Source organism: Dermochelys coriacea, chromosome 10 (genome assembly GCF_009764565.3).
Source record: "Dermochelys coriacea isolate rDerCor1 chromosome 10, rDerCor1.pri.v4, whole genome shotgun sequence".
NCBI lineage: Eukaryota > Metazoa > Chordata > Testudines > Dermochelyidae > Dermochelys > Dermochelys coriacea.
The window spans coordinates 20,041,508-20,069,252 of NC_050077.1; the positions used below are offsets into that span (position 1 = coordinate 20,041,508).

Consider the following 27,745-nt stretch of genomic DNA (forward strand, 5'->3'; position numbering starts at 1 on the left):
TGGCTTCGCAGCTCATATGGCTGGTGACCCAGCATGCGGGAAGAAGGAAGATTGAGGCAGTCAGGCTTGAACTGCTGAGATGAGACTGGTCCTAAGCACAGAGATGTGGAGTGGCAGCAGCACACTGGATGCTGAAGGTTTCAGGAAGTCTTCAGGCCCATGGCGTGGGGGAGGGGAAGAGAGAGAGAGTGAGAGTGTACTAACATGCAAAATGTGCTTCAGAGAAAGGCATGAGCGATGAAGGATGGTCCGGTAGTTAGGGCACTATCCTAGCATTTGGAAGTCCTGGGTTCAAGCCCTTGTTCTACACATTCTGTGTGACACTGGGCAGGTCAGAGGGTTTATCTGCACTTGGAAATTTACCAGAGTAATTATTCCAGAATACTGTATTCAATATAAGACCCCCTGGGGACAGTTATTCCAGAATAAGAGTGTCCACACAGGGAGCTATTCCAAAATAGATATTTTGGAAAATTTTCAAGTGTAAACAATGTCCTTTGCCTCTCTCTGCTTCAGTCCCCCATTTGTAAAATAGGGATTATAGTACTGCCTGACCTCATAAGGGCATTGAGGATAAATACATTAAAGACGGAGGCCGTCAGGGACAGATTTTTAAAGATATTTAGTCTCCTAAATATGTGGATAGGCACCTACTGGGGTTTTCAAAAGTGCTTATCTGCATCTTTAAATTCCTATATCTGTCCCTCAGCTACTACAGTAATGGGGGTGCCATATTAGTACAATACACAGATCTCTCCTTGGGCAGCCACTCCTAGAGGTATGGGCAGAAGGACCAACCCCACTTAGGGCAGAGAACATGAACATTTTTTTAAATCATTTTTCCACTAGATCTGCTGATTGTGGCCTTGTTTAAGCTCCCTTTTGCAGGAACACAACTGAGAAACTGGTTAGCCCAATATATGTAGGTAAACTGTAAATGCAATTGGCAACGAATTCACAGATCAGATAATATTGTCCACAGACTAATATTCAGAATAAGATTTATTCTGTTCACTGATTAAACCAGACAATTTAGATTTACAAAGAGTGAGATTAAGATGTGGTTGCTTACTATACAATAGTATCTGTATACGCAGAGCTGAATATTAAGAAAAAGAAGTCATTATGTATTCATTTGTTGTGCAAAAATAGATTTTGCAAATTCACATTTCTATAACATGGTATTATTACTGTTAGTGAACCTACCCCACTTAAACTTGCAGCATTATTTTGTTAGACAAAAACCCATTTTAAGAGTTCATTATTCTACTAGCCTTGGCCAGCATTAAGAATTTCTGGGGTTACAACCTGATTTCTAAGTTAATATCACTAGCAACTAGAAGGGGTATGTTCTCACATTAAACACACAGGGCACATCATCAAGTGTAGGTTCAGAAAACAAAAAGCCCCAACCCATCAACTGAGATTAACCCTCTCAATAGATCAGTGTTGTATATCTTGCTATGTCCTGCCGTCATGTAGTAACTGCAGAAGACATGGGTTTGTTACATCGGTGCAAATATCTCTTTTCTGCATTACTACATAGTTGGGAGTCTCTTCAATATTTGCAATCAAGGCATTTTTTCCTTCTTTAACCATTAGGAAATCTTAATGGCAAGTCGCTCTCACCAATACCATCTTACCACCTGTAATGCAGATTGTATATAACGGGATTCTGACAACGAATTAATTTCCCCACACGGCTTTATTTTAGACTTGCAGTTGCATTGATTTTGGTTAAAAAAAAAAAAAAAAAAAAACTTGCCAAGGAACTAAAATGTAGATGGAGACAAACATTTCTCTAATTTAAGCCACTGATGCATGCAGCACACTACACTAGAAAGTTACAACACCATAACTCTCTTGCTAAAACAGTAGTTGTGCTACAGAAAATAATTCAGTATTTATGGGGAGGAATACTGTCTCTACATTATATAACAGATCATTAGTTTTGACTTATGTTTTACAGAAGCAGTTTTACAGAAGCAGCTTTCAAGAAGCTATTTACAGCAGCTGATGTAGGAAAGTGATTCACAGTATTAGACTGACCAGCAGCACTACTTTGTCACAGCACCACACAACTCAGTCTTGTGGAAAAGGCTGAGATTGCAGGGGACGGTTGCCAATTGCTCTGTGTAGTTCTCATCCACCTGTATTCAAATTAACTACTGTGACTGCTTGTTTAAAAGACAAGGGTTTAAAAAAAAACAAAAAACACCCTAAACCATCATGGCCTCGTCATCTCAGGATCTTCTCAGAGTAACATCTTGACTACACCCTGTGGGGAATGTGCCACTGGTGCAGGAATATTTGAAGGCCGTGTTCCAAACTCCAAGCGCTTCCCTAACCTGTAAATACAAACAACAGCCTGATTGCAATGCAGTGTATTGCATTCACTGTACATGCATGTTCAGTTTTTGCAGTCTGTTAGGTCACTGCTATGTAGTAAAATGCATCACTCAGCATCAAACAGCACAAGGAACTAACAGACAAATAGTAAGTCTCAAATCCAAATGGCAGTTCTGACACTAACTTGGTAAGTCACTTAACTTCTGTGCTTCAGTTTCCCCATCTGTAAAATGGGGCTAAAACAAATGGAGCTCTCTCCTGCCCACTGGTGTGAAGTGTATTATGCTTGCTGGTGTTAAAATACTCTTTTCAACATTACATCAGTAGGAATATTGTTTACACATACTGATATGCAAACACATTTATAAAACCCAATAAGGAAAAATCTACAAGAGCTCATGAAGATTCTGCTCTTCCTTTCACAGTAATGTCTCCGCATCAGAAACTCTCCTTAAGTTCTACTGCTTTTGGTAATAGGGCAATGAGAATTACCAGAATTCCAGCACTAGGGGGCTGGTTCCGAGTGAATACAATCAATCAATCTGGAGTTATCCAACTCCTTCTCCAGAAGGAGCATTTTTATATTTTGGTTTAGCATTTTATGTGCAAGTTGGAATGGATACTGCATGCATCTGATTCACGAAGAAAAGAACGTAGACTAGATCCTGGGTCGTGTTTAGACAGGCACTAAGCTGCAACTGGAAACACCCCTGTTGATTATTTACAAAAAGCTGATTACAAAGTGTTCAGACAAAAATTTACAAGGTTCCAGACTTAGAATGTAATTGAATTAGACAAAACAGGTCTAGGCAGTTGCAGCCCAGGAAAGAGCCTTGGTGATGCAAAAGCAGAACTTTTATTATTCTATCCTCCCATAATAAGAGAGCATAAGTAATGACAAGGAAGCAGGCTCCCCATACATCACTAGGCTCCTGGGCCATCCTTTGACAAGGATATTGAGCATACAAATCTTTAACTGACCCCTGGCTGTCAACATCCCACTCACCAGAGCCCAAAATAAAACACTGGATCATACATTTATGCTGAAAGTGTTTTACATACGCTCTATAAATTAAATATGTTTTTCAAACAGAGCCCCAAACTAAGCTCTGGTATAGCACATTTCAGCAGATAGTGTTAAAAATTTAAAACTTGGGGTAAAGTTTTCAGAATTGCGACAGCTTCCCAGGACCCTAAATGGCCAAGTCATTTCTGAATTTTTTACCCTTATATTCAAACAGGAAATTTTAGAGTAACTGTTTCCATTACACTTAAAGCCTTCAACTAGCTAGTTTGAATGGTCAGCGATCACGTGATACACAATATAGGACAATGTGCTTTTAAAGGAAATATACATTAGCCTGTTGTAGTTGGTTAGTCCATGCCCTGTTTAGTATCTTCTTTTCCATTATGCTAAAGTGCAATGCAAAAAGGATCCTGAAGTAGTTCATCCCTTTTGAGAATGAAGTATCCAGGTTAACATCAGATGTAATGGCCCCAATTTTATAAGGGACTGGGAGGTCTACCAGAAGGTGAACAGAGAAAGGGCATTTTCCAGCCACTCAAGACAGGACTGATCAGAACACAATGTCTCAGCTAGCTCCCTGCCTCCTCCTCATGTGAGCAGTTTACTTCCGCCAGATCAGACCACTGCTTTACAAAAGTACCCAGCAAAAAGCGTGAGGCATATCAGGAAGATGGACCATTTATAGGAAGCTCAACCAGCAAGGATATCTGACTGGACATGAGCAGTTTGCAAGTGTCAGAAGATGGCCCATAGGAAACAGAGAACAGGAGGCTTTTGATAGAATTATACTCTTCTTAGCCCAATTCCCCAGCCACTCTGTACCTTACCACCCACCCCAGCTTTCAGCCCCAGACTTCACACTCACTTTAGAGCATCAAGATCTGTGTATAACCAAACCACAGGATCAGTGTTAAGAAACTGCAGCTGATCAGCACTTACCCGTTATCGCTCAAAGGCATGTGGGAACTGCTCAATCGTTTTTCAAGGCCATCTCTGCTTTTGTTCAGATACATGGATGAGGACATGGCGGGTCTGCTTGGAGACTGGTCATACACAAAGTTTCGACAAGATGCAAGTTTGGATTCCAGAGCCTAAAGCAAACAGTTTATTTGAGAGTTAAACAACATTCTCTCCTCCAGCACAAGGCCCATGGAAGAATTTTCTAATAATTTACGAGGACTCCGACAGAAGAAGCTTTTAGCTACTAGTCCCAAATCCATACATGAGCTCTGAATTTGAAGAAAGAGGTACTGCTGATACACAAGTTCCTCTGGCTTCAGGATCAGGCCCTTAACTGTCTCATTAAATGGCAAAATTATTTTGTATTTTGGGAGGCGTGGGAGGGGAGGAGAGAGGTAAAGGAGTTAGCTCTTATGTTAAGGAGGGAGGAGCAACGGAGCATTCTGTTTAGTTAAACAAGAGCCTCGACTTCTCCAGAGGTTAACACACCTTTTATAACTAGGCTGCTTTTATAAGCATCACTTCTTTATGAAGCTAAATGTTCTTTCAAACCTTTTCCCCAAAGCCAATACCCACCCACCCACTATATGGCATGCCTGGGGTCTCCTGAACACATAGAGCAGTCATCACCAACAAGCTAGATTCTGCCTCAGACACCATCAGGCACATCAAAGGAGCATTTGGCCAGAATTCTTCCTGGGCAGCATTTCTGGTCAACTTGAAGAGAATGCAGTATATTCCCCGAGCATCGCACTCATTCACACTGCCCTGCTCTGCTTTTCCCTCCCCCTCTCGATGCTCTTTCAGATGGGAGAAAAGGCTCCATTGGCTGGCACACTGAGTGCAGCAAAAGCCACAGGAGAGACAACGATTGGCCCTTGTTGAAGTACATTCTAGCTACACAGAGGCCTGAGCTACAAAATAAAGTTCACAATTTTCAAATCTCTTTCATGCAGAATTAGAGTCTGTTTGGATCCAAGTTTTGGTCTGAGTTCATCTCTATAGTTTAACTCATTCAGCAGTACAAAGGGTTAATGCTGGTTTTCATTCTCATAGTACAAACATAGCCACCCATCCCCTTTCTGCATAGCTTTAGCTAATGACTAAATCCTTCTTACCCCTACTTTCCGTAGTAAGTCTCCCACAATGTTTAGCGCCGATATCCTGGCAGCTGGTGTGAGAGGAGTCCTGCTGTAACTATCCTCAAAACCTTTGAGAGACAGGAAGGGTTAATAAAAGGGATATTTTACTCATTATATATGAGAAAACTTAGCAAAACCTTAGCTTTCCCCACCAGCGCTAAAGAGAGAGATTGTAAATGGTGAATACCAATCTTCTCTCCTCCCTTTTTAGCTGAGCTGCAATTTTCTTCTTTCCCATTAGAAATATAAATCAATGTATCTTTCCGACACGACAAGTTGCACTGAAAAGATGCTGGACTTTAATTTTCACTGGTTTTGAAAGCAGCTTTTAAGCCTTTAGATTTCATGAGAAGTGTTCTAGTCTGTCTCTATAACTTGCAATGGAACCAAAGAGAGAAAGAAAGACATGTCATCCAGAAAAGTTCACATGACCCAAGGCTTTATTGCCTGTGTTGCAAGAATTCCTGGATCATCTCTTTTTTATGTGAACATACTATCGCGTATCAAGTGCTTCCAGCTGGAACACAGGATTTTAGGCTAAGAGTACCACAGTCAGGATATACACAAACTTTATTAACCACTTACTAGAACTGTAACACTAAATTATTAGTGTCAGAAACTATCACAAGAAAACACTCATAGTGTATGCACACACACACAAAATACAGTGAAGTTCCCTAAACCGAATTTCTATTCCTTTTTACTCAATTTAACGAGTCTGGGCAGGTGGAATATTTAAATTTTTAGTGCTCATAAAAATGAGCAAGTAGTACCATTGGAGAGAGCCCATACTTTATAATTTGGAACAGACAAGTCTCCCGTTGTTCCAGAATGAAACATCTCTAAAAGTAGCAACCTCCATCTCTAACTGGCTAATTCAAATGAGCGTGTCTGGTGTGAAACATTATGTTGAGACCTCCAATCTCCTTTCTACCAAACTCATCCAGATTCTGGGATGGTTAATGACTGCAAATTATAACCTAGTGAACTATCTTGCCCCGGAAGGTGTTTTGTTTTGTTTTGTTTTTTAAGCTCATATTTTAATACAACTGGTTATAAATGCACTGCATTTATAATGCACTAGCTATAAATCTACTTAGACATTCATACTGAATCCATGACAGGTATTCAAAATAGATTACTGTACTTCGATGTGTTAAATACTTCAATACCTGTCATGTTCAGTTCCACATTTCTCAGCTTCTTCTGTAGTCAGTAGTTTGATAGAAATTCAACATGTACCAGGAACAGTGACTCTAGACCGAAAAATTACTCAATGCACATTGGTATTGTGCATTAGCCTTATGTTAGCAAATGCCAGTCACTTACCTCTTCTAAACGTTCCTGGGGTGCTTATACTGACATTGGGTCCCCTATGAACTGCAGGAGTTGAAGGCACAGATAAGGTCGCTTGCACGGCTGTGTCCGTTCTTTCTGCCTCCAGTGTACTTTGTATCGGTGTTTTGGGTTTCTCCTGTTTCTGCTGCACTGCAAGTTCTTGCCTTAAGTCTAAAGGAGAAGGAAAAGGTACAAAGTATTTGGATACATGTCCCAACCTGAAGCTACAAGGTGCAAGAAGTGTTTTTGCTTTGTCAATGATAACTGATAACCCCAGAGTGTTTCACCAGCCAGAGCTGAAAAAAGAAATTATTCAGCTTCTAAAGAACATGTACACCCCACGAACCTTGGCACTAGCCACTTATAACTGGTTCAAAATCCCAGGTTCCAGAATGGGAGATCAGCAAACTAAGTTTTGTTGGGACAGTGTAACTCAAAACACCCTCAAGCTTGTGGTCCCTCCCATCCAAACCACCTCCTCCCCAAAACAAACACAGGGCCCTCCCTCCCATTATTGTTATCTAGTTGTAGGTTTTTCTATGGTGCTCAATTTCCTAACAGAACACTACACAAATGTGAATGAACTTATCCTCCCTACATCCATGTAAAATGTGGAGTTTAGTACCCCTGCTTTACAGATGGGTTACTGAGGCACAGAGAGGTGAAGTGACATGCCCAAGGCCATGTGAGGTCTGTGACAGAGCTGGAAATAGAACCCAATTCCTTGCCCAGGTCTTTACCTACAAAGCCATCCTTCCTTTCTTCTGGTCCTACTGCCAGAGACAGCAATCAGGAAACTAACTATTGCAGCTCTGGAGGGGAATCAGCACTCACTCATGGTGTCTGTGTTACACACTGTCCCTCCATACTCCACGGTTCCTTTATTCTCCTTACTGGCTCCACTCTCACGACTGGAGTGGACAATATCTCTGTTGCATTTGTTAAAATTCATGTCCTGTCAGCTCACAATAAAGCGGGCAGTCAGACCACAGAACACATCCCCCCAAGTCGGTCAGCTTTTCTTATTGTTTTAAAGTACAGAGGCAACGACAGAGAAGAGAGCATTCTGGGATACGTCTCTGCCTGCATGGTCTGTTCTAGAATGACAGCAGTACTTCAGAGGAGCAGGGTGGACAAGGCTACAATTTCCTTGGGAGTTTTTACAAGTCAAAAGAATATTTAGAAAATGCACCCAACGTAGTTAAAAGCCCAACTGACAAAACACTGAATTCTACAATGTTTTCAAAGTATGCCTCTGATTTGCAGAAACATGCCAGAAGCTACAGTACCACCCGTCCCGCTCTCCCTAGGCAGGGAGGAGAGCAGCATGTGACTACTATCCAAGATAAGTGCCCAGACAGGATCTCTATTCCACACCATCAAGGAGAGCGAAGCTTCCATCGACAGTATTTCGATGGTCTCTCTCTTATTATCTCAACACTATATTCAAGGGGCGGATTTAATGAAAACTTTGGAAGGCGGGAGGACAGGGGTGTATATAAATCAGTTAGTTGACCTCTGGCTTCATCTTTCAATCGCTGCACTGATTCCAGGAGGTTCTCCTTCTCATCTAGCTCACTCTCCAGAAAGGCATTTCTTTCAATAGCCTGGTTCAAACGCTGTTCGAAGTCCTCCAGAGACATTATAGTGGCTCTGTGTGTAGAAAAAGGATGTCAAAGAAGTCATTAGGTTCCTAGCGCATCTAAAGCACCAACTCAGATGCAAAGAAACTGCTGTATTTCTGGTGTGAGAAGCTCCAATGTTTTAATTTTAAGTTTGCAAGAAATAAACTAGCCTCACATTCCACTCACCCACTTATAGGAAGGAAGTAGCTCAACACCTGTAGCAAGAGCAGACAAGTACCACAGTGGACATGCTCAATTCTGCTAGCTTCACAAAAGAGAGAAAGAGCTGGGTAGGGAAGAGTTAAGAGCATCAGCATTACCTTTTTGCTCTTTCCAAGTCATCATTTGCTTGCTCGAGTTCTCGAATGTACTTCTGTAGTTGATCTTTAATAGCTGCCGTCTGTGCCAGGTCATCTTCTAGTGCAGAGATCTGCTGGTAGCCTTCTGAATGTTGCATTTCAATTTTTTCCTAACCAAAGATAGACCAAACACCACATCAGGGATTTAGCACCGCACAGCCACTTCCTTTCTGCTCCGCTGTACTTACTCAGCCTTTCCCAGTCAGAAAGGAGGAGGTCCTGGTAAGCCATTTTAGAACTACCACCTTTCACATGGGTTAAAACCAATAAGGACAGACACTAGCCTCTTTCCATCAAACCAGACCTCCGCAAGCTGATCCCAGGAGCTATCTTCTTGGCTGCTGGGTGGAAGGGCAGGATCTCTCTTCCTCGCTCCCTACAGGTCGATGGATCTAGGAGATCTAGCCTCACTCACCTCCATCACAGACTGCTCCCTACTCTCATGAGTGCTTACACTAGTTCTCTCTTTCTTTCTCCTCCCCCATTCCTGCCCTTCGTGGGGAGGAAGCAGTTCTATCTTCTGTAGCGAGTTGGGATTTTCAGTGGTTCTCTCTGTGGGAGAGGCACAAGACAACACCATCTCATATGCTCACAGATGAGCTCCCAGCTCTGTTTGAGGCACATGTATGTACCAGACAAAGTGCATTCCCTTTTTCTACCCAGGACCAGGCAGAGCATGATCAGTGAGCTTCAGCAGGACAGCACATCACAAGAGAGCCTAGACTCCAGGAGGGAGGAAAGAAGAGTGCCTTGGAGACAACTGGGAGGAAAAATACTAGTCCCTCTGCTTTAAGTCCATGCAGGTGGAAACACAGACCCAACCCATCAACAACTTCAAGACCCGTTTCATGATCAACAGCCACAACAGACCTGTGCAGCGGACCTAGATCTTTCGTAGTACATGCTTTAGTGCTCTAAGAACAGGAATGGAGGTCAGATAATCCTGAGTTAATACCCTAGCTGTGATGCTGTTATACAAGGCCTTGAGCAAATCACATAATTTATGTGCTTCATTCCCACCCACCCCATACTGTAAAAAGAGAGAAGTACTTACCTGCCTCCCAGGGTAAGGAGCATTAGTATGTGTATAGATTACTTTGAACATGAAGTGCTGTAAAAATGCTGAGTATTATTTTTATGGTGCCCAAGGATATACTGGGACCTTTGCAACACAAGACCTAGTAAACTGACTATAAACAAAAAGTGAAACTGTCCAAACGGAGCAACAGGGTAGTACAGTAGAACCTCAGACTTATGAATACCTCAGGAATGGAGGTGGTTCGTAACTCTGAACAAACCGTTATGGTTGTTCTTTCAAAACTCAATGTTCAGTTGTAAACTTAATACAGCTTTGAAACTATGCAGAAGAAAAATGCTGCTTTTAATCATCTTCATTTAAATGAAAAAAAAAAAAAAAAAGCACAGAAACAGTTTCTTTACCTTATAAAATCTTTACTGTTCTGTATTTGCTTTGGGATTTTTTTTTTGTCCCTGCGGCTGCCTGATTGAGGCGAATGGTTGACTGGTCAGTTCATAACTCTGGTTTTTGTAGCTCTGAGGTTCAACTGTAGTATATTAGGAGCATAAGTGGCAAATATTCTATTAGATCCCAGTGTCTAATCAGGGCTTGTTATCACATATCCTGTAGAGTCCTTTCAGTTTCTGCAACACTCTTCAAAGGCTCAGGGTTTTACATTAGCAGATCCCAATGCAGGGATTTAGAGTCTTAAAATTCTTTCAGATGTATGCATCTGGGATTATTGCCTATGTTACTAAAAGAACATTTTTTAAAGAGGATGTCAGTATCCCTTTAGGGCAGAGACACAATCTAGCTGTATTGCAATAATTTACGCACCAAAACGTTGGCACTGGATCACTTTAACATGCCAATTACTTTTTCTATGGTTCCAAGATTACCATCTATTAACATACCTAAAGCATTTATAACTGCAGGAGCTAAGCGCAACAAACTAAAGTCACTGAAAACAAATCCACACACTGGAATTAACAAGATGAGAAAAAGCAAGGTCTGTAGCCTATTTTTCACGTGTTTAAAGAGCGTTATTTCAAGGTGTATATTAAGTGGTACAGAGACAATGAAGCTGGGGAAATACCTTTTCTGAATTCAAGAAATTCTGTATTGATTATAGCATCAAAAGTGTTAACACTTTTGCTCCCTCATTTTGAATTTCTTGGATAATTACCAGTCTAACTTAAAAGTCACCAAACACATAGCCCAATTACCTATAGCAGTGGTGGGCAACCTGCTGCCTGCGGGCCGCACGCAGCCCGCCAGCAGATTAACCTGACGAGCAGTGTACAGCCCGCGGGCTGCAGGTTGCCCACCAGACCTATAGCTAGTCACAGAAGATTCACTAAACAAATCCTCTGAAGCATTGTTTCCAAATAGTGTGAACTGTATTTCGGAGAGAGGCGGAGGAAGGACAGAGAGCAGCCTGGGAAGCTCAAAGCCATGAACCGCATGGGTCTGGCAAACTTTGTATTTTTGACCTAAATGTAGATGCGGGTCCTTGAAGTAACCCAGTTAACAATGCTGCTCAACAGCCTCATGAGTTCAAAGCTTCTCTCTTGAACTGACTCAAACAAAAGATGGAATGGATAAGTCTGGGCCTTTGTTTTTAGCTAATTGTAATAAACAGTCAGCTGATTTGCTCATCAATGGAGACACTGTTCCTTCACTTGCAGGCTCCTACTGTCATTTTCAGTCTGCATGAATAAGCCAATTGTTAAAGTGTTTGTGTCACACAGAATACATTTTAATCAAGTTCTTTGCAGTGGAGAACAATAATTTTGTTTCCCCTAATGCAGTATGTTTATTCTCCACTTTTGAGTCAATTTTTATTATTTCTATCCCAAACTGCCCTGGTAATATTGCTTCTCATCTTCTCCCCATGGTGGAGAGAGAATTTATTTTTCCCTCATGGGAATTGATTGGAAGTTTTATTTTTGCGGAGATATTTTTCCTCCTCTTTCCCAAACCTGTCAGCTTGAATGGGTTTATGTGGCTTGTGTGACAAACTAGGCCAACATTCCATACAAGAGGTTACACAACTAGTATTGTAAGGGTGTTTATATGGGATTGTTTTGTTTTAAACCACACGTTGTAATAGCAGCAATGTCTGGATTTGTTCTGGGCCGAAATAAACAAAACTCCCATAAAGTTGAGAAAAACAGTATCTTAAAAGTGGACTAGAATTCTTTAGTATCCCCTTTTGATGTTTCTTACCTAGTTACTGTACTTGTGTAAGCAACACATACAGCAAAACCCAGGGGCTTCAACAATTATACTTGACTCCTGTTAACTCAGTACTGGATCAAACTGGGTAAAGTAGATCTAATTAAATTAATCTCTGTCTCCACAAATATTAAACAGGCCCTTGGAAAATGCTAGGCGTTTTACTTCATTTTTTAGACAACTGATGTTTAAAATGATTTGCAGATTAACTACAAAATGCCAACAAGATTATTTTTGAAAAGGAGTTAAATTTTGGTGACAAACTTTTGTCAAGTTTAAATGAATTTAATGAAGTTAAAGCTCTCAATTGTGGAGAGGAAGAGGTATTTTTGGGGGGTTGTTTCTTTTTGTAAAGGATTATCTTCAGCATCTTGTCCTTCTTGGAAGCTGAACCAGACTAACTTCTTTTTATCCTGCAGCATTATAGCCCAATGGCATCACCATCTTATGTCCCATCCTTACTATCTCCCAAGATATTCTTGTAAAAAAAGCTAATTATATTCCCTACTAAATAAAATACTTTGCATTTTTTCCTTAGAGATCTTAATTTGTAAATTCATTATCCCACTTCACAGATGGGGAAACCACATGCAGAGAGGTTACACACCACTGGGAGAAGTAATTTAGAGACATTTTCAGAGCCAGGAATAGAAAACAAGTCTCCCAACTCTCACTGGATCATGCTGCCTCCTATTTAGACATCAGGTACCAACTGACATTTAGACATTAGACATGAGTCACAACGACTACTTTTTAAAACAGACTTAATCCACCATTCAAGTGCAGCAGCTCAGCCCAACTGACTTTCCTTCTCTCAGACTTTGACAAGATCACAGAATCATAGGGTTAGAAGGGACCACAAAGCTCATTTAGTCTCACCCCCTGCCAAGATGCAGGATTTGTTGTGTCTAAACCATCCAAGACAGATAACTATCCAGCCTCCTTTTGAAAACCTCTACTGAAGGAGCTTCCACACCTCCCTTGGCAGTCAATTCCATTGTTCCATACAGTTAGGAAGTATCTCCCAAGATTTAATCTAAATCTGCTATGCTGTAGTTCGAACCCATTGCCCCTTGTCCTGCCCTCTGTGGCAAGAGAATTATATTTTTATTGCTTTGGTCTATTATATGAGCCTGTGTACTTGCATTGTACAACAAAAGAAGGGGGGGGGGGAAATAGGGCAACAAATGAGGATGAATTCTATTACAAACGTAAGGGTTCTCCCATCTGAAATCCATCCTAAAATACATCCAGTGTCTCAGCAAACAGATGGCTTGTAATATTAACTGCAGTATTCAGACCTAAGAATGGGGCAATATATTGATATTTTCTTATTATCAAAGCAAACTATTGTTGCAATTTGTTGATAAACATCTTTATAACCACCACATTTCTAATGCTGCAGCTCCACATTTTCCTGATCATCTGCACACACTGCCATTTCTCTGCTGTTCCTTTACCTTAATTGACTCCAGTTCCATTCGAAGGCGATTGTTTTCCGACAGAAGGTCACGATTTCTGAATTCCGTTTGTTGCAGCTGGGTCTCCAATTCTGCTTCATATTCTCGGCTCCCTTCTTGGAACTCACGCAGTTCCTCCTGTGTATTTTCTGCACTGGAAGCACAATTCCAGCCAGAGAATTAGTTGGGTTCATTTTAATAAAACAAGGAAATTCCGCTCACCTTAGTATAAACGTGTGACAAAATAAAATGCTCCTCTAATACAACTGAAGGATCTATGCCTGCCTGTCACCTATACGTGTTCAGAAAGGATTAAATGATTGTATGAAAATGCCTTTCTATAGTTAAATCATATTTGTTCACCTACACTCTCGCAGCAATCTGTCCTGAAACAGTGGATTACAAACACCACAGTCCATCTTTACGTTAACAGAGTCCAGGATAACAATAGGATCCACCTACCTTTATGCACCATATCCTCAGTCATGCTCATTTATCTGCAAATTTAATCTATTTATATTAAATATTCACTTGGGTGAAAACTCATTTGCTGAAGTTTGATATAAGAGATAGAATGCAAACAAGCCTGTCTTCAGAGTTCATTCAAATATTGCTACAATGATTAAGAATAGATATGAGTATTAAGTATCAACATGCCATCTCAAAGCCTGATCCCAGGAGGGATCCACTGACAGCAGGATCGAGCCATCTGATTTGCAAATCTTAAAAATTAGCAATTTGACATACCGAGTCATGAAAAATTCCATTTACTCTGACACAGTTTGAGCTGGAAAGAAATGTAGAGAAGACTCTCTACCTCTGCTTGGAGTTCACTCCCTCTATGGATGGTGCTAAACCATCCCTACTTAGCCAACATATTCCTGACTGAAATATATTTCTGAAAGATTATTTTAATCTCACTTTTGGAATGCTGCATATGGCAGGCATCTAGGTATATTGTCCCAGCAGGCTTCCTCTACACAAAGTCAGATTACATAGCCACAGTCGTCCCTTCTGGCCTTAGAATCTATTAGGGCTGTCAATTAATCGCAGTTAACTCACGTGATTAACTCAGACTATTAACTGTGATTAATCATAGTTTTAATCGCACTGTTAAATAATAGAATACCAATTGAAATTTATTAAATATTTTGGATGTTTTTCTACATTTTCATATATCGTATTCTGTGTTGTAATTGAAATCACAGTGTATATTTTTATTACAAATATTTGCACTGTAAAAATGATAAAAGAAATAATATTTTTCAGTTCACCTCATACAAGTACTGTCAGCGCAATCTCTTTGTTGTGAAAGTGCAACTTACAAATGTAGATTTTTTTTGTTACATAACTGCACTCAAAAACAAAACAATGTAAAAAACTTCAGAGCCTACAAGTCCACTCAGTCCTACTTCTTGTTCAGCCAATCGCTAAGACAAACAAGTTCTTTACCTTTATAGGAGATAATGCTGCCTTCTTCTTATTTACAATGTCACCAGAAAACGAGATCAGGCATTTGCATGGCGCTTTTGAAGCTAGAATTGCAAGGTATTTACATGCCAGATATGCTAAACATCCGTATGTCCCTTCATGCTTCAGCCACCATTCCAGAGGACATGCTTCCATGCTAATAACGTTTGTTTATTTAAAAAAAAAAAAAAAAAAAAAAAAAAAAAAAAAAGGAATTAAATTTGTGACTGAACTCCTTGGGGGAAAATTGTATGTCCCCTGCTCTGTTTTACTTGCATTCTGCCATATATTTCATGAAGTCTCGTATGATGACCCAGCACATGTTGTTTGTTTTAAGAACACTTTCACTGCAGATTTGACAAAACGCAGAGAAGGTATCAATGTGACATTTCTAAAGATAGCTACAGCATTCAACCCAAGGTTTCAGAATCTGAAATGCCTTCCAAAATCTGAGAGGGATGAGGGGTGGAGCATGATTTCAGCAGTCTTAAAAGAACAACACTCCAATGTGGAAATTACAGAACCCGAACCACCAAAAAAGAAAATCAACCTTCTGCTGGTGGCATCTGACTCGGATGATGAAAATGAACATGCATCGGTCCGTTCTGCTTTGGATCGTTATTGAACGGAACCTGCCATCAGCATGGACGCATGTCGTCTGGAATGGTGGTTGAAGCATGAAGGGACATATGAATATTTAGTGCATCTGGCACGTAAATATCTTGCAACACCGGCTACAACAGTGTCATGAGAACATCTGTTCTCACTTTCAGGTGACATTGTAAACAAGAAGCAGGCAGCATTATCTCCTGCAAACGGAAACAAACTTTTTCAGCCAGTTGCTCAGACAAACAAGAAGTAGGACTGAGTGGACTTGCAGGCTCTAAAATTTTAGATTTTCTTATTTTTGAATGCAGGGTTTTGTGTACATAATTCTACATTTGTAATTTCAACTTTCATGGTAAAGAGGTTGCACTGTAGTACTTGTATGAAGTGAATTGAAAAATACTTTTTTGTTGTTTTTTACAGTGCAAATACTTGTAATCAAAATATAAAGTGAGCACTGTACACTTTGTATTCTGTGTTGTAATTGAAATCAATATATTTGAAAATGTAGAAAACATCCAGAAATACTTGAATAAATGGTATTCTATTATTAACAGTGAGATTAATGGTGCAATTAATTTTTTTTAAAATCGCTTGACAGCCCTAGAATCTATTAATTTTCCTGGAGGACTGTAACCTCAGGCTCTTCTACAGATTTCATCATCCCACTAGAAGTTCCTACAATGAATTACAGGATCTATAGCCTACTAGGAAGCCAAATCATGGACATAAATTCATTGCCTTTACCATTGTTTATATTTCATAGCCAGTTCTTTCCAGTAGCTGGCTTCTTCTTCCACTGAATTGAAGTGATTTCCTTCCAAATCTTCCATGATAAAATCCCTAGAAGTCTAGAATTCTTGTTTCATGTTTTCCTGAAAATTAAGAAGTTGCAAATTTAGGAGTTAGCATCTTCCTGTTACTGCATTATCCCATTGCTTCTTCCTGTGGAATTATCCCCCAGGCATAGTAGAAGCAGCCTAATTTTTGGAGACATGCTCAGGGTTTAGCTGATAGCCATATTTGGGGTCGGGAAGGAATTTTCCTCCAGCGCAGATTGGCAGAGGCCCTGGGGGGGTTTCACCTTCCTCTGCAGCGTGGGGTATGGGTCACTTACTGGAGGATTCTCTGCACCTCAAAGCCTTTAAACCACGATTTGAGGACTTCAGTAGCTCAGACATACATTAGAGGTTTGTTACAGGAGTGGGTGGGTGAGATTCTGTGGCCTGCGTTGTGCAGGAGGTCAGACTAGACGATCATAATGGTCCCTTCTGACCTTAAAGTCTATGATTCTATGAAATTTAAAACCAGAATGGACAGAGCACTGCCAAATACGCATCATGCCAGAGGGAGAACTAGATCATTTAATAGGGATTTTCTCTCTCAAGTTTCTCTGAATCTATTGAAGGTTGGTACCCCCACCAGATTACCCAGCGTCTTCCACTCTCTACCCGACTATATGGTACTTACTGTTCAACAGAACATTAATAGACATTCCCAGCATAAGCAATAGGTACAGAAAGCAGCTGAGGAGGGAGACACCCCAGAACACATGCTGCCTAGTGAGAGAATGAGGGAATCCCTGAGAAATGCAGAAAGGCCATGTGAGCAAGAAACCAAATGCTCTGATCTAAAAGAAAATACAACTAAATTTGACTTTAGCAACTCCAGAGACATGGCAGTTTCCCCTGAAAATACGCAGCAATTTTACTGAAACATACAAAGGATCTGGGGATAATGATTTCCTTTGGTAAAGGTTTCAAAAGTGCCTATGTGATTTAGGAGCATACAGATCGAAGTCATTTAAAAGATAAAATTTAAAAAGTATCTGTCTAAACTCTAAGACTCTATAAAGTTCAAAATAGAAATGGAATGCAATAGAACAGCTATCACCCTGAAGCCTGTGATGCACCATAATAAATGCTTTAAAGTAGAAATGGTTTTGTGTGTGTTAGTCACAGGGCTTGTCTACACTTACGGAGCACTAAACACTAGAGAGGCGCAGCTGAAGACGCTACCTATGCAGACAGAAAAGCTTCTCCCATCTGCGTAGGTACTCCACCTCCCCGGGAGGCAGTAGCTACGTCAACGGGAGAAGACCTCCAGTCGACATAGCCCTTCTACTCCGGAGATTAGGTTGGATTTTCCACACACCCCTGAGCGATGTAGTTATACGGACATAAATTGGCAGCGTAGACCAAGCCTCAGAGTGGAGAAAGGTCACAATTAAGGCCTCTAGAAGTCTGCTCTGTGCAATGCTGGGCAAGGCAAGGATTACACAGAGGCCGACATTATAAACCTAACAGCATCCTCCACAGATTGAAAACTGTAAATAAAGGTGGAGTCTGGCTCTTCATTTACAAAGGCAGGCAGCAGAAATACTGGAACCCTAAACTGTCAATGGGAGACACAGAGTCAGTAAGCCAACTCCAAGTTTTGAAGTCTCAACTTTAGATCTTTTTATTAATAAGCCAGTACGTCTCTATGTGGCAAGCTTAAAAAGAGAAAGAGCAAACACATTCAAAGCCATCAATGACCATTTGAAGATTTTTCCAGTCACACATTAGTAGAGCCTGATCCTGCATTTCACTTCCAATTTCCACTGGAGTTTTTGGTGAGCAAGAAATGCTTGAATACAGGATTATATGATTAAAGAAATCCTATATTCACAAATTATTAACCAGGTGAAATACAATAACTCAGTAGCCCCATTTCACCTTCCCCTTCTCCCGTCAGCTAAAAGTAATATCAAAGACAATCTAAGCTTTCACGCTCCCTGACATCCGAGGCACACACAGATACCACTTCTTGGCTTGCCCCACCATTTGTTAAAATCTTTATGCAACAGTTTCAAAAGCATCTAAGCCTCAAATTTGTAAAGGTATTTTAGGCATTGCTTTGTTTGGCATTGGCAGGCCTAAGTCCCATTTTCAAAAGTGACTTGGACAATTAGAAGCCAGAGACTCACTGAAAATCAATGGGACTTAGGACCCTAAGAGCCTAGGTCACTTTTGAAAATGGGACTTGGCTGCCTAAATCACTTAGGCCTTACAACGTTGAGTGGACCACCACATGAGTACCTTTAAAATTCACGGCTTAAGTCCCCACTTGACACTCAAAGGGAATTAGACACTTCCGAAAACCTTTCCTTTAAATACCCAGGGTGACGGAAGGGCGGTGGCGGCTGGGGGAAGTGAGGAAAACCTGAAAATGTATAAACTCATAGGAGTTTGGTTTGTTTAAAGGGACCAGAGGAAAAAAAAATGCCAGTAAAACAGGAGGTTTACACCCTTCTGCAAACAAACAAGACCAACACACTTGACCTAGTGACATTTCCTGAAGAAGTCTCAGGACTTCCAATTGTGGATATATTTATGGAAATGTATGGAAAAAGCTAAGAATGGGATGGGTGGGAAGTACTGACTCGCTCCAAATTATATTCATGTCTAGTAATGTGAAGCTAGACCATATACAATTAAGATTCTCACTTTATTTTTAACAAGTTGAAAGTGCCTTTAATTTTAATAAGCATTTCACATGCTCAGCGCTCTGCACGAATATTAATTAATCCTCACACCACACTTGGGAGGTGGATAAGTATTAGCCCCATTTTACAGATGGGGAATCAGAAAGGGAGAAGGAAAGCCACTTAGGCCACAGACCAGATGTGTCACTCAGATTAGAAATCAGGAGTGGCCAACCCCCAGTACTGTGCTCAACCCACCAGAAAAGACAACAGACCACATCATCCCTTCGGTGGGTGTTTTCCACACACTCAGAACAGCAACTTTCCAAATTCCATTGACAGCTGGGGCAAAGGTTGCACCCTTGTCCATCTCCCACCTCTCAGGGAAGTGACAGGGTTTGGCACACAGAAACCACATATCTTGGCGATGTGCTGGAGCCATCTGCAGAGTGATCTGGGTCAGGTTCCCAAGGTGTAAAAAGATGTGGGAAAAGCAAAGGTGGTTTTATGGGAAGGAAGGATGGTCTTGCAGTAAGTGTACCTGACCAGGACTCAGGAAATCGGTTGTTTTATTATCACTATTATTCCCAATTCTGCCACAGATTTCTTATGTGACCTTGGGCAAATCAGTTAATCCCTCAATGTCTCCATCGCCATCAGGGATAATACATGCCTACCTCACACGGTATTGAAAGGATAAACCCATTGACATTTGTGTGATGATCAGCTACTACAGCAATGAGGCATAGTAAGTAGCTAGACAGATAGTAAGTAGCTAGACCTTCACACCTCCCTAATTCTGGCCCCAGCCTCTGCTGCAATTTAGAGTAACTCTACACCAACTGGAAAACGGAGGCTTAAAAATATTTCAATAGAGACTTCTCTCCTGTTGGTCAGTTTTTTTCCCCACTAAAAATTTTGGCTAACGTGAAAATGACCCAGCAGAGCCCCTTCAAATTTACATTGTAGTGTGTGCACTTTCCTACCAGATTATAGATAAAACTTCCAAAAGTTTGGTGTTTGAAAAACAAAAGGGTTGAATCCTCCACCACCAAGACCCAGTCTTGATTGCAAAAAAGGGTGTGTTTTGAAAATGTTTCATTTTAATACAATTGCAACGTCCTCTCCAGGCTCACTTACAGATCTTGTCTAGCCTAAGGCTTAGAAGTGTGATGTTATATACAGTCACCTAGCTTGATATAATTAATATCCTCTTAAAATTCTAGTCAAGACAAAGGAATGGTATACTTTAGGGTACTGCTAAACTCAGCCTAGCTTGCCCAGTTTAGCATATGTTAAAAATGACATGCCTTGTCTAGATTAGATTACAAACACATTAGTTAGCACATATCAGCTAACACAAGCTGACATCACATCTTTAAATGCTAGTCTAGAGAAGGCCTCGGTTGGGTTTGGTAAATATGAAATCTGATTCCACTTGCAGAGCTTGGCCTGTAACAACAGATCTCATATATTAAGTTCTATAAAAGACTGTGGGCTGTATAAAAGTACCTCAGATGCACAGGAAAGCTTTTACATGTGGAACAAGCCCAGTGGTACAGGATTCAGAGTGGACACTGTAAAGAGGATGTGATATAGGCATGAAACTTGAAATATTCTCAACGTCCTTTTCTAGAGAGTTTGTCTTTCTGGAAATTAAACTATGCATATGACAAGGAAACACCAATTATGCACTGAGCTTCAGAAAGTCATCAACTACAATTCAGTGTGATCTTTGGAAAGGAAAGGATACCAACTACTTTTAATACACACAAATCATTCCTTCCCCAGTCTCAAATACTATTAAAAATAGACAAGTTTCAGAAACAAAAGAAGCTTTTTAGACTTGGAACATTCAGGAAAAGAATAGGCAAAAAGAGGAGAGAGATTCAATACCTAACCTCTCTCCAGTTTGGGTTGGCCAGGAAAGAAGATAGGTACCCATGAGCAATTACATAGGATTGCATAGGACCTCTGAACTTTCTTTTTTCCAAAGACCATAATCTTTGTCAGAATGGTCATTCCACACTTCCTCCAGGAACCTGGTATATGCTTAGACTGCCGTTCCAGCCAGTCTGGGCTATGTACTTTGGAAAGATCCTATCTCGGGGTCAGCCCAGCACTAACATAAGACAGAGTTCAACATTAATATGTACTGATCCTCATGAATTCCAGGACAGCAATTCCCATGGCTGATTCACGAGTTGCACTAATGGGCCCAATGGAAGCTGTATTCAGACAGCGAACAAAATTAGACATGATGGAGAGTGGGGTGGGTCTTTAGGAATAGGGTCTTCTGGACTCCTCTTCCTCATATCCACAAAGACATGGAGCCAAAAGCCCTGCAATTTGCAAGCATAACTCTTACTGGCTCAATGGGAGTTGCATGTGCTTTCATCAGGGCTGGATTTTCTCTAAAGCCTGTTTGCCCCCTTACATGTTGACATGTATTTTGGGGCCAGGGGAAAAGGGGAATTTCTTTTTAGATTTCTAAGGACTTGTCTACATAGGGAAATTTACTAGCAGACCTATTTTGGTATAAATTATAGTACTACAGTTATACCCATATAATTCCTGTGTGCATACTTATTTCAGGGAATTATATGGTATAACTGTAGCAGTACAATTATACCAGCATAGTTCTGCCAGTAAATTTTCCCATATAGACCAGCCGTAAGATACACTCCCCAGGCATCCCTCTGGGACCATACATGACTGGAACACATTTTGTTATATTATATCTATCCCTAAGTAATACCTACCGTAAGCTAATTGCAAACTAATGTAGAGACAGCAAGTACATGTATGAAAAATTTGAGGCCCCACATTTGTTACCACAAGATAACATGACATGACATGAATTGTTTTTCTACTGTTCCATGCCTCAGGTGCATGCCTCGTGCCTGCAGTGAGTCAAGAACTGCAATTAAACATTAATACATCCCCCCGCCCCCCATGTCTTATTACTAGCCATTTCACACAAGGCCCTATCCAAACATAGGCCGCACGTCAGGTGCCAGAGATATTTAGGATGAGATTTTCAAGACACCCTAAAATGCAAAGGGAAAAGTTTAGTTAAAAGAAAACTATCAAATTTGGTCCAAAAATTAGGTTGTCAAAAACAAGATTTAATGAGACTTCAGACCAATCAAAATGTTTCCACGAAACTTCCGTTTTATTTTCAATGATAACAAAAATAGTTTGTGTTTGCCACATGTGAATAGGCAGCTGCCTCCCAAGTGCCCCCTCACGGTCAGAGGGGGCTATGCAGGTGCACTGTCTCAGCTGCCCTCAAATCAAACTACCAAATAAAAACAAGGACTAGTGGCACCTAAAAGTATAACAGATTTAGTTGACTCATTGTTGTTTTTGTGGATACAGACTAACACGGCTACTCCCTGATACTCTATACCAAACAAAGCCTTCCCTGGTTCTGCAACACTCCTCCACTGGGGTCTCCCAGGCCTTCCCTTAATCAGGGTTCCCTGCTACAACTTATTCACTCCCAGCAGTCTCTGTCCCTGAGCATCTCTTCTCTGTCACTGATAGCTTCCTGATGCTCTCAATCACTTCTTCCATACCCAGATGGTTCTACTGATTAAACCCCATACCAAGTGTGGCAGGCAGGGCTAATTGTATGGGGTTGTTCAATGGGGGCAGGCCACCATTACACAATTAAAGCACACAGAATTATACATTACACAATTTTGTAGTTTTGTTCAGAAGAGGGTTTTACCAGCGTTTTGCTCACAAATTATTATTGCCATCAAAAACAGAAGGTTATAACTTTATCTAATGCACACAGTTTGGCTACACCTCATTTGTTTTCGTACACGTAGAAACCAGAAGGAAAGATTTGGCCATACTTCCTGCTTGTAAGCAGCACAGCTGGTCACAGACATTACAAAATATCTGTATCATACAGGAACTAAAGTTTTCTGGTGGTATGAGAGGAACTTCTGCAGTGAGAAAAATTATGTTTACATGTTTCGTTCCAGGAAGTGACAACAGTACTGCAAAACACTAGTTCGTATCACCATGACATAGACCATCTTCAAAGTAATTTTAGAATGGGGATTGAAATACTGTAATCAGAATCAGAGCTAATCAAACTCAGGAGAACTCTATGCTGGATTCTAATATAAGATTGTAGAAGCCATTCCAAAACAGCTCTGGGACTTAAATATATTTTAAAGGATCTATTTAATTTAGTTAACAATGTCAGCAATGTTGTTTACCACAACATTCAGAGCAGTTCCATGTCCCCCAATCCCCCCAGAGAGGAGAACAAGAGAAGGACCCTCTGAAAAGGTAAAAGTAAAGCAGAACTCTCATGGGCCAAACTTTTATAGAAGCCATAAATTCTGTTTGGACAAGTAATTTGTTCCATAATCAGGGCAAGGGGAGAACTAAGTTCATATGGGGGAGCCTTCCTCTAACCATCAGAAAAGAGGTTCTTTTGTCTCATAGAAAAGAGGTTTTCACATCCTCTACAAAAACTTCAAGCAGCTTCCCAGGCTGGACTTCATGTCACATCAGGGACTAAAAAGAAAAGGAGTACTTGTGGCACCTTAGAGACTATTTCCCTTTGTTTAAATGCCACAAAAGGAAATAAAGAGAAAGAGCTCATCCCAAAGAGAAGGTCACAATTAATAGTATATTCATAGGCCAGTCTAAGAAGGTTATCATTGCATGGGAGTCTCTCCGCAAAAAGGGCTTAATTTAAATTAAAAAAAAAAACCTATTCAAGAGTTCAGGTACTTATCCAAATCCTGCTTTTGAATCTCAAACTTTCTTAAGGAAACTCAGCAGATCAGGCACATTGTCTCCTGAAATACCTATTTGTTCCTTGATGCTTCCTGGACCCAGCCCGAGAGGCTGTTCTCACAGCAGTAGGGGCTTCTGATTCTATTGCCAGATCAAACACCGAAAGGGAAATAAACTACTCCGGACACTTCCAAATCTCGACAAAACATAAAAGTCCAGTTCCAGAAAGAATCTAAGATTCAGGGCGGCAATTAAGGGTGGGAGCGATGGAGAAAGTACAGGGTCTTTTTCTTGTCCCAGTGGGCTTACCCGAGCCTATGCTCCCAGCAGCCTCAGAGAAGGAGAAAGGAAGAGAGCGATGCAAGCAGGATGTGGACACAGTGTAGCGAGGGGGCACAGAGGGCTGTTGCTTCCCCTGTCCTCACAATAGGATGCAGCCCTCACACTGCCACGTGGAAACCCTCCCTGCTCTACCCCGTCCCCACACAGCTGTGGCAGCCACAAGGGGAGATGGGAGAGGAGGATCCTAGGGGTTTGTCCTCCCCCAAAACTTTCCAGAGACCCAGCAAAGCCCTGAATGCTCACCACTTCCGCAGGAAAAAGCAACCAGCTCCAGCCACAGGCACCTTCTGCCACCCTCCTATAGCCGCCAACCGGGACTAGTACGAACCCAAGCTCTTACCCTGCCCAGCTCTTTGTGCCCCCATCCGAACCATTACAACCAACCTCTGCCCAACACCCTATTGGCTGCAGGGTCACGTGGCCTGAAGAGGCTCCTCCAATCAGCTTCGGCAGAATGCTGCTTTTGGAACGTTTAGAAACTTTGTCTTTCGAATGGAGGTTGTATTTTTTTGTTTTGTTTTTTTAACTTTTCAGTTGCAGCCGGGCCGGCGGGCGAAGGTGTCAGTGGGACAGGGCTCTGAGCTCAGCGCATGGTGCAGGACCGCCCGAGGGATCTCAAGCAGACCTCCACCCTTTAGCAAGGCAAGATACGGTGGAGCTATGAAGACTTGATGTACTGAGCAAGCTGCAATGCAAAGCTCCTCCCTTTATTATTAGCTACGTTTTTATGTGTGTGTTACTTATTTTATAACATCCATAAGTGTGCTTGGGGCTTCACCGAAGGTGTAAAAAGACAGGGACGCTAATTCTGCAAACACAAATATATGTGATTAATTTTTTTACTGACAAAAGTTAACCACTCGCATTATTTTGTAAGATCTGGAGTGTGAGTGGAGCTTAAATCGCCTCTGCAATCGCCTCAGTTATAATTTTATAAACGGTGTATTTTTTTCCACACTCCCATAACTTTAAAAAAAAATTCCTCAGGATGTGGTGTTTTGTTTTTCTTTAAAAAAAAAAAAGTCACCTTTGGGCTGACTTGTGAGTTTTAACTCCAAGGTCTAAATTTTCAGAAAGGTATCTCAGTATGTAACCTTAGCTATTTTAAATGCCATTAAAGTGCAAAATTTATACATTCAAGATACCCACTCAATCCATTTTTTGCTTACCATGGGATAAGATTCTGTGTGCAGTACTGCTCCCGCTGAAGTTAACATGTATTAGGATTAGGCCCTCTGTGAGACATTAGAAAGCAGCATTTACTTACATCTCATTTATGATCTCCCCATTTGGGACATGTCTCCACAAAAACCACAGTAAGACTAAACAGAACCTATGAATGATGTGGGCACACCAGTATAATGTTTTTGTGTCTCCAAGATGCTGGGAAGGACAAGAATGTTCACCAGTAGTAAGCCTGATCCAAAAGCCTAATGAACTCAGTAGTACTCTATGATTTGACTTTTGTGGAATTTGGATCCAGTTCTTTTTGCTTATTAATTATTAATAGGGATAAGACATAGTCAGTGTTGCTCAAATACCATAGGTGTGTGCCCATACTATAATGCACACAAATACCTGCTCAGTAGGTGTGTCTGATATTTGCTTCCTGAAAGACTCAAAACAAAACCACAAATTACTACTTTGGAGGGTATCCAGCCCACATATATGTGGACATACATCACTGAGTATTTTATTATTAATTATTGTGCACATCCAGCCGCCAGTTTAACAAGATGCCTGTTGATGGGCACCCACATATCTAAGCAGAAGACTGAGGACTTCATCTTAGTCCCGTTGATTTCAAAAATTCAAGTTCAGGCTCTAATTCCATTGATTACAATGATAGATAGGTACCTAAAAACCTTTGAGGATATGGGTCTGAGTCCTTAGGGCCCAATCCTACAAAGACTTAAACACTTGAGTTATTACAATTCTAATGGGATTGTACACATACTTAGAGTCTTTGGAGGACCAGGCCACTAATGTAATTCAGGTGGCAGTTTGTGTTACTGTAGATGATTCAAATATTAATGGAACATTCAACAACTAAGATAACTATAACTGAGAGAAGTTAGCAAAATAATTTTGGAATCAGATCCTCAGCAGGTGTAAATGGGTGCTGTTATTTTGACATGAACAGAGCATCTCCCATATACACCAGTTCAAGATCTGGCCTTCTGTTTTTTTCTGTTTGCTTACTTCATGCATTTGAAAGGATTTTATAGTATATAATCAGTTTGTCTGTTTCACCTGTACGATGAGCTTTATCAACATCGACAGTCTGGAGAAAAAAATCTCCCAACAATTATTATTATTATTTTTAATTTCTGGACAAACTATTAAAGGATGTTATACCAGCACTGGGAGTTTCTAAAATTAATGGATTTTAAAAAACTTAAGTTGACAGTGCCCCTTAATTCTGCCCTTAAATTATTAAAAAATGTTTGTTGTTTTGGACCGGTTAAGAATACAGGCTAAACACCACCTGACAATCATCCTGATCCTGCAAACACATATGCTTAACTTCAGCTAGTTAAGCACCTACATACATGTCTGCAAGATAGGGACCAATGTCCCAATATCCTGCTGATTATTTTAATATTAATTAGTTACCATTTGTGCACTAATTTTAAGATTGTAAGAATAGCTTGTATGATTATTCACACCTTAAAATAAAAAAAATGTATGTCTTAAATGCCTCACATTTTGATGAGTTTTACAGTAGCTTTTCTGTAACAAGATTTAGATTTCAGAAGATAAGCTAATGGAGCTATAGTCCAGTTCCAAAATAGCACAATGGGGTCCTGGATCAAAGACTGGGGCTCCTAAGTACTACTTCAATACAAATAATAAATAATAATAAAGGTTATTGTAATTGCCTTGTTTGTAAGAAGGCTATAAAAATGTGTCTGTTTTTCAATTAGCAGAGAAGTGGAGATGATGAAATCTATAAGACTGAGTTTATTTTTATTTTGCTAATGAATGAATATTGGTTTTGTTGTGCTAGGGTTTACCTGCTAGATATTTTTACATTGAATTTCCCGTAAACTGGTGACATAGTATCTTCTTAATCCATTTTACCCAGATAAGACCATACCAACTTCCTCAAAAGTGGTCTTAACTTTCCAGATTTTTATATATATTCTTTAGAGGGCCAAAGACCAACAGTCTCTGTGACATAGAAAATACCAAATATTTTTTTAATGTTTGGATTAAGTGGGACTTTTCCAAATTGACACACCCTAATGGTGACCTAAATCCAACTTGACTGAACAGAGTTGCATGACTCAAGGTATGTCTGATTTACTGAAGACCTTGAAGGAAAGTGCTGTAAAGTGAAACAAGCAAGATTTGTAAAACATAAGAATCTAGGGTAAGGCTGAGAAGCCTTGTCTTTTGGGTTCACAAGCCATCTGAGGGAAAACTGATGTTCCATATTCTTCAGGACTGATCATCTTGGGAAGAGAAAGTCATGATATTGTAACATTAAGGGTTTTTTATTTAACTGCTACAATTGAAAAACAAGTGGCATTTCAGTCTTTAAGTGTGAGCGTAGCCATCTCAATATAAAAACG

At 40.5% G+C, this 27,745-nt stretch overlaps 1 protein-coding gene across 2 annotated transcripts; it reads right to left on the reverse strand.

The window, feature by feature from the left end:
- Positions 1-984: 984 nt before the first annotated feature.
- NDE1 (nudE neurodevelopment protein 1) lies at positions 985-24,856 on the reverse strand. Of its 2 annotated transcripts, none has more exons than XM_038420394.2 (9): positions 24,508-24,856; positions 16,340-16,467; positions 13,517-13,670; positions 8,762-8,910; positions 8,333-8,469; positions 6,808-6,987; positions 5,455-5,546; positions 4,316-4,467; positions 985-2,348 (listed from the first exon to the last, which is right to left on the reverse strand). In XM_038420394.2, exons 2-9 carry the CDS (start codon positions 16,423-16,425, stop codon positions 2,255-2,257), a joined length of 1,044 nt encoding a protein of 347 aa, XP_038276322.1. In that variant the 5' UTR covers positions 16,426-16,467; positions 24,508-24,856; the 3' UTR covers positions 985-2,254. The 2 variants fall into 2 exon arrangements, with proteins under 2 accessions (XP_038276322.1, XP_038276321.1); XM_038420393.1 differs by having other exon boundaries at positions 24,411-24,571.
- Between the last annotated feature and the right edge of the window lie 2,889 nt (positions 24,857-27,745).

What these genes read in the sequence shown, in the direction of transcription:
- NDE1 (XM_038420394.2), bottom strand. Translation starts at nt 16,425, where the DNA reads ATGGAAGATTTGGAAGGAAATCACTTCAATTCAGTGGAAGAAGAAGCC. An exon ending in GCTATGAAATATAAACAATG is followed by an intron (nt 13,671 to 16,339) that starts GTAAAGGCAATG and finishes TTGTGCTTCCAG; the next exon opens with TGCAGAAAATACACAGGAGG. An exon ending in ATGCCTTTGAGCGATAACGG is followed by an intron (nt 2,349 to 4,315) that starts GTAAGTGCTGAT and finishes TTGTATTTACAG; the next exon opens with GTTAGGGAAGCGCTTGGAGT.